The sequence below is a fragment of the Salvelinus sp. IW2-2015 genome, linkage group LG9, assembly GCF_002910315.2.
Source record: "Salvelinus sp. IW2-2015 linkage group LG9, ASM291031v2, whole genome shotgun sequence".
Taxonomy (NCBI): Eukaryota; Metazoa; Chordata; class Actinopteri; order Salmoniformes; family Salmonidae; genus Salvelinus; species Salvelinus sp. IW2-2015.
Genome location: NC_036849.1, coordinates 11363432 through 11376471, shown reverse-complemented (window position 1 = coordinate 11376471; position 13040 = coordinate 11363432). Strand labels below are relative to the sequence as shown.

The 13040-nt window shown below is 40.4% G+C and overlaps 1 protein-coding gene across 1 annotated transcript in view; it reads left to right on the top strand.

The window, feature by feature from the left end:
- Window positions 1–13040, top strand: part of ccdc88c (coiled-coil domain containing 88C) — an 86068-nt gene that overhangs the window by 57780 nt on the left and 15248 nt on the right. The window contains exons 18-22 of the mRNA XM_023994229.1: window positions 2065–2192; window positions 3929–4070; window positions 4274–4471; window positions 4697–4858; window positions 9258–9535. Coding sequence (XP_023849997.1) covers window positions 2065–2192; window positions 3929–4070; window positions 4274–4471; window positions 4697–4858; window positions 9258–9535 — 908 coding nt within the window. The remainder of the gene's footprint in view (window positions 1–2064; window positions 2193–3928; window positions 4071–4273; window positions 4472–4696; window positions 4859–9257; window positions 9536–13040) is intronic.

Genomic DNA, 13040 nt, shown 5'->3' with positions numbered 1-13040 from the left:
AGGGTACCAAAACATTTCTGCAGACATTGAATGTCCCCAAGAACACAGTGGCCTCCATCATTATTAAATGGAAGAAGCTTGGAACCACCTAGTCTCTTGCTAGAGCTGGCCAAACGGTGCAATCGTGGGAGAAGGGCCTTGGTCAGGGAGGTGACCAAGAACCTGATGGTCACTCTGACAGAGCTCCAGAGTGCCTCTGTGGAGATAGGAGAACCTTCCAGAAGAACAACCATCTCTGTAGCACTCCACCAATGAGGCCTTTATGGTAGAGTGGCTAGACTGAAGCCACTCCTCAATAGGCATATAACAGCCCGCTTGGAGTTTGCCAAAAGGCACCTAAAGACCCTCAGACCATGAGAAACAAAATTCTCTGGTCTGATGACTTCAGGATTGAACTCTTTCACCTGAATGCCAAGCGTCACGTCTGGAGGAAACCTGGCACCATCCCTACGGTGAAGCATAGTGGTGGCATTATCATGCTGTGGGGATGTTTTTCGGCTGCAGGGACTAGGAGACCAGTCAGGATCGAGGCAAAGATCAACGGCGCAAAGTACATGGAGATCCTTGATGAAAGGTCCTGAACGCTCTGGAGCAGGTTGACTGGGGCAAAGGTTCACCTTCCAACAGTACAACGACCCTAAAAACACAGCCAAGACCATGCAGGAGTGGCTTTGGGACATATCTCTGAATGTCCTTGAGTGGCCCAGCCAGAGCCCCGATTTGAACCTGATCTAACATCTCTGGAGAGACCTGAAAATAGCTGTGCAGCAACGCTCCCCATCCAACATGACAGAGCTTGAGGATCTGCAGAGAAGAATGTGAAACTCCCCCACATACAAGTGTGCCAAGCTTGTAGCGTCATACCCAAGAAGACTCGAGGCTGTAATCGCTGCCTAAGGTGCTTCAACAAAGTACAGAGTAAAGGGTCTGAATACTTATGTAAATGTAATATTTCAGCTTTTTTATTTTGTAAATTAGCAAAAGTGTCTAAACCAGTTTTTGCTTTGTCATTATGGGGTACTGTGTGTAAATTGATGATGGAAAAAAACAATATAAAGTCAAAGGGTATACTGAACACAAATCTAAACGCAACATGTAAAGTTTTGGTCCCATGTTTCATGAGCTGAAATAACAGATCCCAGAAATGGTCAATCTGCACAAAATGCTTATTTCTCTCAAATCTTGTTCACAAATTTGTTTACATCCCTGTTAGTGATAATTGTTCCTTTGTCAAGATAATCCATCCACCTGACAGGTCTGGCAAATCAAGAAGCTGATTAAACAGCATAATCATTAGAGGTGCACCTACTCAGGGCAATAAAAGGCCACTCTAAAATGTGCAGTTTTCACACAACACAATGCCACAGATGTCTGAAGTGATGAGGGAGCGTAAAATTGGCATGCTGACTGCAAGAATATCCACCAAAGGTGTTTCCAGATAATTCAATGTTAATTTCTCTACTATAAGCCGCATCCAATGTCGTTTTAGAAAATGCGACAGTACGTCCAACTGGCCTCACATGAGGCAAATGGTGGTCACACCAGATACTGACTGGTTTTCTGATCCACGCCCCTACCTTTTTTTTGTAAGGTATCTGACCAACAGATGCATATCTGTATTCCAAGCCATGTGAAATCATAGATTAGGGCATAATGAATTAATTTCAATTGACTGAATTCCTTATATGAACTGTAACTCGGTAAAATCTTTGAAATTGTTAAATGTTGCGTTTTTATATTTTTGTTCAGTGTAGATGTACCATATAGCACATGGAGTTCAAGTAGAAAAAGAAATGCAGGGTGCCGATGAATTGATAAATATTTAGTTTTTTTATATATAAATTATGGATCACACCATGAGAGATTAGTATTCTGTGCATATTCTGCTTATGTCAATGCGCCTCTAAAACTGCAGTAAGGGTTACAGTAGCCTGTCCGTATACTGAATGTGCAGTGTCTTTCAAGTCTGTCTCTAGATCTGCATTTCTGCTACAACTGCCTCTCTAAAACTGTTTGGTGGACAGCTCAGTAGAATCAGCGCTATATTGTGTGTGTTCTGTCCAGGACCTGGTGAATGAAAAGCTAAAGGTGCAGCAGCAATGGAACGAGTTGGAGACACTGAGCCACGAGCTGGAGAAGATCGGCCTGAACAGGGAGAAACTACTGCAGGAGGAGCACAGCTGTGAAGACAAGTAAGAGGCTTTACGCTATGCCTACCAGCATGCATCACACTAACTACATCTACACTGTACCAGTATGCCATCACCCTACCGGTGTCTCAGACTCAATACCCTACCCTCATAATACTGCAGGCATTTTTTTGTATAAAAAAAGGGAGTGTACTAATATTTTGTAACAGGTATTTATAGCATTTGTGTGTGTGTGTGTGTGTGTGTGTGTGTGTGTGTGTGCTGAAGTGCTTGTGAAAATGTGTGCCCAATGTCCACTTTGGATGAGGTACAGGGGACATGTTGGTTTTGAGTTGTAAAGGGGCTTTTCATGTTTAGCAAGTTATTTGCTTTAATGGATTCTGCCCTACCTCCTGTGCCAGGTATAGTGGGTGAGTCCTGGTTTCTGGTCAAACCTGCGTTGAAAGCGTTTAATCACTTTCTCTGCAGATTTAATGTGCCATCTTTTATTTAGGCTCTTATTTTATTGTTTGGTGCAGTTGGTGGCATGAACACGTGTTCCACTCAAAAGTGTATGTGTTTGAGCGATCTCCAGCAGCAGGTGTGCAGTGTTCTATTACAACCAATTTCATAAGACTATATGGGAAAATTACAGGGGAAAGATTATTTCCTTTCCTCTGTCTTGCAGCAGTTTAATTTTCTCTGGAATTTTTCCTGGAGAGCGGAGGCGTTCTAGAATCTAGTCCTGCTGGGTGAGGTAATGTACAGTGACCGGAAGAACCATACCTGGCTTCAAATAGTATTGGTTTTCCTTCAAATATTTTGAGCATTTGAGCCTGCCTGCCTGGGGTGCCAGATGGGTGAGGTTTTGGGACAATTACATTGGTTCAATTGTAGCAGCTAAAGTATTTGAAAGAAAAAACAAATACTATTTGAACCCCAGGTCCGGTGAGGCAAGCAGCAGGACAGCGCTGTGAGAATAGCTGAACTGTACACTCCTGAACTCCAGCCTTTCTGAAGGGAAAATATATGAAATAAGACACTTTGGAAAAACTTGTATTGCCTGAAAGGAGGGCCTCTTCTTGAGGGGTTTTCTTCAGTCTCTGAGGATGTGTTAAGAGGCACCTCTCAAGGTAAGAGTTAGAGACCCAGCTGGGTGTCACCCAGGGGGATTGGATTAAAAGCAAAGACATTCCTTCTCCAGCTATTTGTGCTCAATGAAACCCAAGCTGCCACTATTCAGTTAACGTCAAATAAATTCACCACCCTGAGTTACATTTCTACAGCACTTAGTAATCTCGTGTGCTCTGCACGCTTATGATATATATTTATTTTTATTTAACTATTAGGTTCAACTGCTTGTGGCTAGGGTTTTTCATATTTTTCCTTCATAGTTGTCTTAGTGGAAAGCTAATACAGTGACTCCTTAGTACAGATGAAAGTCATATGGTTGTAAAACTTTTCAGATTACCTCAGCAAGCAAACCTCTGTCTCAAACTTGATATTCCATAATATTACTCTAGTCTCTCCTAAGTGAAGGCTTGATATCTGCCACACATGCGGTCTCCCTCTTGGTATTAGAAATAAGGTACAATAAATGGTACATTCAACCTCAAAAACATATAAGTAAATGCACATCGTTCTGCAGGAATTTCCATTATGTTTGATCATCATCGGACTTAAATAAAAGCCCCACGTTGCTGATAAATTTGCATCACAATGAATGAATTTGTCTGGGACTTTCTATTGGCCTTCATGACATTTAAACATATTGTTTGCATGTCTCTTTGCCCCCTCAGTAAGTTCAAGATCTTGGAGAGTAAGATCGAGTCAACGCTGAAGAAGACTCTGGAGATCCGTGAGGAGAAGATTCAGGGGCTGGAGTCTCGACTGGAGGAGTCTAGTAGTCTCAACCAGCAGCTACGCACTGAACTCAGCACCGTACGTACCTATACGCCTCTCTCATTCACTCACACACACAGACGTGTGTACACACTCAAACATATATTTGGAGCACACAGTCTACTAATCATACTCTTGCACGTACTCAATCTTTCTGACACAAACACTTTCACTCGTATTTCTACTCTCTTATGTAACTTATTCACTTACAATCTTTTTACTCACACTGTTGTGGTGATTAGGTGAAGAAGACTCTAGAGGCTCTGCGACAGAGGCAGGAGGAGGAGGCGGCCCACTCCCAGACCCAGAGCTCCACACTGCAGGCTGTAGGTCAGGGCCAGGGCAGGCCCGGCCAGAAGGAGAAGTGGGAGACGGAGACTAGAGAGGCCACCACGGAGCTCCTCAAACTCAAGGACCGCCTCATCGACATAGAGAAGAATGTGAGTGGGGATGGAATTTAAAAGGGTTGAATGTTTAGTTGACCATTGACAAGGACTTCTTCCTGTAGAGCCCTCAACCCTTGCTGTGAATGCTTAGAACATGCGTAGCAAAACAGCTACTACAGTAACGGTCAAAACATACTGGCCAATGCAAGCATCATGCAAATTGTTATACAAATGGTATATTGTGCATGTTTAATCATACCTGGATGCTTTTCCCTTCAGAATGCAACCCTGCAGACAGAGAAGCACCTTCTGAAGGAGCAGCTGAGACAGCTGGACACCCAGAACAGTCAGCTGAATGCCCAGACTGTGGCCGTACAGAGGCAGGCTGCTCTACTGCAAGAGCACAACACGGCCCTGCACACACAGACAGCCAAGCTACAGGTACTACAATACATACTACAGGGGCTCTGCTCCACCATGTTCGCACAGTTACTGTGCTTCTCTCTCTCTCTCTGAGCTTGGTTGTGTGTCGGTCTGGCAGTTGTTTCTCACCCCCTTGTTTGCATTCCTAGTAGGGCTGTCCCTGACTAAAAAAGATCTTGGTCAACCGACAGTCTTCTGTTCTTTCGTCCAATCGATCGGTCCAAATTTTTAAACGTGTATTTTTCCATATATAGACACACCCTATGTCCCCCCCGCTGCTGGCCTTTAATAGGCTACACCAGGGGTGGGACATTTTTTTTCATGTTGAGTGCCAATTTACTATTTATCTTACCATTTCTACCGATCCAGTTAGGATTTTCATATGCACATTTTTGTGGAACAGTGTTATTTAAATTATAGTATTTCAAAATCATTGTCATGTGGTTAATCTCAATTCTATTTTTATTGAAAATTATACAAATCTAAAAGTTACTTCTATAGAAGTAAGCAAATAGCCTACATAAAACCAACAAATAAAAACATTGCAGGTAGAAAATATCCTGATTTTAAAAGTAAATATCGTATACATCACATTAGCTACGCATGGCCTGTCTGCAATGAACTTGAAACATTCAATCAACTGGGTCTGGTCCAAAGCTCACGCTACTAACTTACAAAAAAGCTAGAAAGAATTTTCAAATACATTGAGAAACTTGTCATTCTCAGTGGATGTAAAAACAGACTTTGTGGAGGCTGTGGGGATGGCACTGTACATCAGTCTAAGACGTGCTACTGAAATTGTATATGGTTATATTACATAAGAACAATGGTGCAACCCTAATAAAAATTATATTAATTTATAACAAATACGCTTTCTCCAAATTCAGCTGTTTTTAATCTTTGCTGTAAAGGCTTTACACTTTTTTTCATTATAACAGCCTCTCTGGTATTATCATTTATTTAGTGTTTACACTGTTCCAAATTGTCCGAAACATTATATTTAGAATAACAATAAAGCTCCTTTTTCTTGATCCCCTTCTTATTGGTGTTGTTGTTATTATTATTATTATTATGATCATAAGTAATGTCATTATCATTAGTAGGCTTAGTATAGCAGCCTTGTATAACCACCATTTGAGATTCAGGCATAAAAGCACATCCTTTTTACTTTGGCCTATATTTCAATACTTTTTTAGGCTACTGTATCAATCAATTGTTCATGTCATCACACAGCATATGAATCATTCATGATTTGAAATGCAATCAAGCATTTTAGTTTTTTTTTAAATAAAAAAATAAAGCAGGCCTTGAATAATTACCTTAAAACCTCTTATGGCTGAGATCCTGTTAACGGGATCGATTTGACAACAGCAAGTGAAAGTGCAGGGCGCCAAATTCAACAGAAATGTCATAATTAAAATTCCTCAAACATACAAGTATTTCACACCATTTTAAAGATAAACTTGTTAATCCCACCACAGTGTCCGATTTCAAAAAGGCTTTACAACGAAAGCACACCAAACGATTGTTAGGTCAGTACCTAGTCACAGAAAAACACAGCCATTTTTCCAGCCAAAGAGAGGAGTCACAAAAAGCAGAAATAGAGAAAATGAATCACTAACCTTTGATCTTCATCAGATGACACTCATAGGACTTCATGATACACAATAAATGTATGTTTTGTTCGATAAAGTTCATATTTATATCCAAAAATCTCAGTTTACATTGGTGCGTTATGTTCAATAGTTCCAAAACATCTGGTGATTTTGCAGAGAGCCACATCAATTTACAGAAATACTCATAATAAACATTGATAAAAGATACAACTGTTATGCATGGTATTTTAGATCCACTTCTTAATGCAACCGCTGTGTCAGATTTCAAAAAACTTTACGGAAAAAGCACACCATGCAATAATCTGAGTACGGCGCTCAGACAACAAACCAAGCCATACAGATATCCGTCATGTTGTGGAGTCGACAAAGTCAGAAATAGCATTATAAATATTAACATACCTTTTGATGATCTTCATCAGAATGCACTCCCAGGAATCCCAGTTCCACAATAAATGTTTGATTTGTTTGATAAAGTCCATTTATGTCCAAATACCTCCTTTTTGTTTGTGCAATCCAAACCCACGACGCACGGGCAAGTCCAGGCGAAAGTTCATATTACAGTTCGTAGAAACATGTCAAACGAAGTATAGAATCAATCTTTAGGATGTTTTTATCATAAATCTTTAATAATGTTTCAAACCGGAGAATTGCTTTGTCTGTAGAAATGCAATGGAACAAAGCTAACTCTCACGTGAACGCGCGTGATCAGCTCATGCCACTCTGGCAGACCACTTACTCATTCAGCTCTCATTCCCCCCTTCAGAGTAGAAGCATCAAACAAGGTTCTAAAGACTCTTGACATCTAGTGGAAGCCTTAGGAAGTGCAATATGACCCCATAGACACTGAATATTGGATAGGCAAACCTACAAACCTCAAATTTCCCACTTCCTGGTTGGAATTTTTCTCAGGTTTTTGCCTGCCATATGAGTTATGTTATACTCAGACATCATTCAAACAGTTTTAGAAACTTCAGAGTGTTTTCTATCCAAATCTACTAATAATATGCATATATTAGCAACTGGGCCTGAGTAGCAGGCAGTTTACTCTGGGCACCTTATTCATCCAAGCTACTCAATACTGCCCCCAGCGATAAGAAGTTATTAAACAATAAATAAACCGGTGTAATTTTTGGTCTCACCTGTGGCGGCAGAAAAGCGAAGACCGGCCCTGTCTATAGGTCAGGCCCTATCCGGACAGTATTAGTTTTACTGGGGAGGTCGGGGAAATGTGGCGTTTTGTGCTCATGCACATAATTTCATCTGTAATATTAGTCCTGTCCAAATGTCAGATGGCCATGTCAGTCATTTTTACATTGCAGGAGAGTAACAATTCCAGCCAGAATAACATACTGTTTTTTGGCAAACTCCAAGGTCCTCTGATAATATTAGTCCTGTGCAAAATTGACATCCCTGTATTTTGAGAGAAATGTCTGCGTTTGACAGGTGTTGCTCACTGTTTGCGCAAGAAAACAGTAACTGATTCGATAAATTGAACTAAGGGATCCGCATAAGCTACATGTACACCATTCATATATAGCTTATCAACTTTCACAGTGAATGCTTTTGTTTGTTTTGTGCATATGAATTGAGTATTACCAAATGCATCAGTAAAAAATATTGAGCCTATTTAATGCAACCCTTGCTGTTAATATATCGCAAAGCAGCAGCATACAACTGACCTTTGTAAATGATAAGAGAACTTTTTCATCCATAGCCTTTAAATGCTTTTCAAGTGTAATTGCACTGTTTACTCACATCTGAAGGCTGGGGGGCATTTTCGATGCACTGCGGATTGCTAAAATATCCTAATGATTTATGATCACACTTCCTCAATTGAAATATTATGGTGACACTATAGGAAATATGGTTTGGTATGGTTTAGAAACTTTGGAACCAAGCTTGAGTTATCAGTGTGGCCCTATCACCTGGACATGTTGAAATACTGTATCTTCACGCCTAGAATAAAAACCTTCCTTCATAACTGTGTAAATGTATATAAAATAAAATTACAGGGGGCAGTTAGGGGGGAAAAATTATCCCATCTGAATCGTCCTCTGGAATAATGGGCATTCTGGAGTAATAATTACATAACCAACGTTCTCCAGTAATACTTGTCCTGTGCGAACAGGTCTTTGGTCATGTGCATGCGATGCATACATGTGTCACGTAAAGAGAGCAAGGGTTGAGGGAATAGGAGGTTTTTCCTAAACAAATGATGGATTCCGGTAACAGAACCTTTCAGTCAAATGGCTGTAATTATGTTGCAGCTTTAGCAACACAGACCGCTCGATAAACACTTTGATGTTCTGTGGTAGACGATGCAGCAGGGAGGAGAGAGACAACGGGTGCTAGTCAGTCACTCGCTGTCTTTTTTTTGTTAACACAGAGCAGTAAGTCTGAGTCGGCCACGGCACAATCAAATCAATTGCTGATCGGACTCCCTCTAGTAATTTCTGTGTCCTAATTATTTAATCAAGCTGTATGCTTAAAGCATCAGACAAGCTAATATAGTTGAATTGATTAAAACACATAGGATGTGTCAATATATGGAAATACACATTTAAAAATGTCTACTAATTGATTGGTTGAAGGAACAGACAACTCTTTTTTTTGTCTGTCAGCCCTATGTATATTTGTGACCGCTCAACAACAAAAAATCTCTGTTGACCAACAGCCTATCGACCAAACAATTGACCAATCGACTAAATGGGGTCAGCCCTAATTCCTAGTTAGAGTAGCTGTGTCAGTTGTTGCCAATATATAGATGTTGTAAAATGAAAAAAAATGTCTCCCTCTTTTAGGTGGAGAACTCCACCCTCAACTCCCAGAGTGCATCTCTCATGGCCCAGAATGCTGTGCTGCAGGGCCAGGTGGGGGCGTTGGAGAGTGAGTCAGAGGCGTGGCAGCGGCAGCGGGAGGAGGCGCGGGTGGGCAGGGAGAGTGTGCTGCAGGATCACGAGCGCCTGCTGAGTGTACATGAGAGACAGGCAGCGGAGTATGAGCAGCTCATCGCCCAACACGCCACCCTGAAGGGCAACCAGAGAGCTCTGGAGCAAGAGCACCGCACACTGGAGAACAAGTGGGTCACACACATGGGGCACACGCTCAGGGGTTACACAAACCACCCAGCATACACACACCAAGTGGTAATGCCCTAAGGCAGGGCTATTCAACTATATTGTTACTGGGGCCATATGTAAAAATGTTTTTTAAATGGTTCATTGCAGGGGTGCTGGATATTTTCCACATGCGATTATTCTTCAGAAGAACTGTATAAAAAAGCAATGCACAACCGCCAATAAATAACTTTTCTTAAAATGGAATGTTGCTTAAAGTAATTATGAAAGAAGTGGAGTACACAACTTGCGTGAGTCAAGGTGCAACCAAAAAATGTTAGCATCGTTGAAAAGGCACAACGCTATTAACATCTTCTTAAAGATGCACTATGCAGAAATTGCACCACCATTTCCTGGTTGCTAAAATTAGAATAGTTTGCCTAATTTCAGTTTGACAAAACAAGCAAGTATAGTGTAGTCATTGTAATCAAATCACATTTTATTTGTCACGTGCCAAATACAACAGGTGCCGAATACAACATGCTTACTTACAAGCCCTTAACCAACAATGCAGTTTTAAGAAAAATAAGAGTTAGTAAATATTTTCTAATGTCAAAAGTTTTTTTTTTTAAAGAGAGAGAAGAAGAAAAAAGAGCAACAATAAAATAACAATAAGGCTATTTCTATGTGAATTTGGTCGGGTTACCCAAAAAGTTACATATTGCAGCTTTAAAATAAATAAATCGTCTGAAAACTATGCATCTCAATAAATGACAATCAGCCAATGCCAAATTCCAGTCTGAAGGAGGTATGCTTTGAATTAATTTCCCTCAGTCATTATGTGTGTTTTGTCACACACAATGAGTCCTTGTGAGTATCAGAGAGGGAAACAGGAGGCATGTCCTTGTTCCTTGGTCTTAGCTTTCAGGAATGGGGTCATAATATTTTGTGGCTTAAACTGTTCAAACGCTAGAGCCAAATTCAAAGGAAGAAAAAATAATCAACATGCTGCTAGAATTCACACTTGACAACCACCATAGTACTTGTCATTTTGGCAGGGATTTTTTATGGACCTTTTATTCATGTTCAGAAATTATCAAAGGGTATGGAATAAATAAAGATCATATTCTCCAGAGGTCAACTACTATGGTCACACATACACTCACCAAGATGTTACACTGAGAAGGTGTAATAGAAAAAGGTCAGATTCGTTTAAAATAAATATATATTATTATTATTATTATTACAGAGTGGTCATGTTACTGTTGTTCATGTCCATGTCATGTGTATTGACCTTGGTGAGTCTGCGTAAAATATCAATTGGTTACATGTCATCAAGAGAACTGTGTTAATATATTTCTCTGAGGTTAATTTTCCAATAACAGACTTCATCATTTGATAAGCCACATATAAACAGCCATAGGCTAGTGAAAGTATGTCCTTCCAGACTGGCTTGGCACTGGGACATTGAGAGACCGCCCTAAGGAAGTGACCTAGGGGATGTGTTGCCTGCCCTTCCTGCCTCTCCCCTGCTCTCTCCTGACCACCCCATGCCACCGGGCTGGAACAGTACAGCAGTAACAGACTGGGTGTGGTTTCACTCTGAGACATCCTGGCTGGAGCTGGGAGAGACTGCTGACACCGCAACGGTTGGGTTGGGTGGAGACAGGTAGCCTATCACTAGGGCTAGGGAGGGGCAGGACAACAAAGTTAACATCAGGCCAGAACTGTGACTGTTCAATAACTCTGGGAGACTAATTTCGTTCAGTTGGTGTTCAGATAGGCTTATGTCAGTGGAGCTCTTCTAGTCTACTGCTTTTATTGTTTAACAGTGGAACCTTATAACCTGTACTGCTTCAGGCAGGTCACTCCTGGGGGGAGGGCCTGAGGGAGACACGTGTCACAAGTACATTACTACTCTAACTATGGCGAATGTGTTCTCTGTTTGTTTTCTGTGGTTATATTTGGACTTGGTTATATTATGTACGTATATCTCATAGGGCTGAGCTGTATACCTTATTTTATGACATACCGGTATTGATGCAGGGACCGTTCTATACCAATATTTTAATGTTTGGTTTGTTAAATGCGATACGCCATCTGTAATGTTACCTTTTAGTTTACTTCGCTACTTGACTCATCTCTCTCCACTCTCTCTCCGTGCCCCTTTCCATACAGACCTAGCCACGCCCCTTGTCACTCAAGGAGCGCATTTGATGTTCCTCAACCACGAGACACTTGCGTTGAGTCTGCTTGGTCAATGCAGCACATGCAACAATGTTGATGACAACGATGCTGTTTTCACTTTGCATCTTAATATAAATCCACCAGCGTTCTATAATGACACTTAGTTTGTGTTTCTTACATCAGCAAATTGATAGTTAGTCTTTTCTTTGCAAGTTGCCCTAAATCTTGAGATGCTAATTGTTAGCCGCTAATGCTATAATAGCTAGCTAATATATGTACTGAGTAAGAGCAAACGTAGCTAGCTAATACAGCCTGATAATACCAGTGATGGTGTAGACCTAAAACAGCATGTTGTTTGTGCAACAGTGTCTTCTAAATCAAAGAGGAATATGCAAAGCAAAAATATGTTAACTACATGAAGTAGCTAAGAGAACATGCAATGTAGCCAAAGCTTATAGGGTCCCCTAGGAAACACGTATCAACACTTTAGTTGTTACCCTGTCACAATAACTCTTTCCTGACATTTGTAATTCGTTGTCATCTCAAACACTGTATTGAAAGTGCCCTCTATTCTAACTATTGAATTAGAATAGTCATTCTATTTCCATGATTCCAACAGTATTGCTCTAATTCGCAAGTCAAATCGCAATTGCAACATTTGGTTAAAAATAAGTCCTAGATTATTTATAGTGTGCATCCCTAAGGTGTAAAGTACTTAAGTAAAGACCTTTGGGTACTATTTAAGTCGTTTTTTGGTATCTGTACTTTACTATTTTTATTTGACAACTTTTACTTCACTACATTCCTAAAGACAATACTGTACTTTTTACTCCATACATTTTCCCTGACACCTAAAAGTACTCATTACATTTTGAATGCTTAGCAGGACAGGAAAATGGTCCAATTCACGCACTTGCCAAGAGAACATCTCTGGTTATCTATTGCCTCTGATCTGGAGGACTCACGAAACATAAATGCTTTGTTTGTAAATTATGTCTGAGTGTTGGAGTGTGCCCCTGGCTATCCGTAAATAAATTTAAAAATGGTGCCATCTGGTTTGCTTAATATAAGTAATTTAAAATTATTTTTTACTTCTATACTTATATTTATGCTTAAAATACCGTGATATAATATTTTGGACATTTCGCCCAGCCCTAATATCACATACACACATGATGAGAACCCACACATAATAAACGCTTGTATTCCCACTGTCCTGTACGAGAAAAATAGTCCTATTGGGAAGTTTACTATCATATCAGTTTAAATGGAGTAATGTGAGATGTGACATGGAGAGATTTTTAGTTAGCCAGCTCAGCCATCTACTTTTTCTCTCCTTTT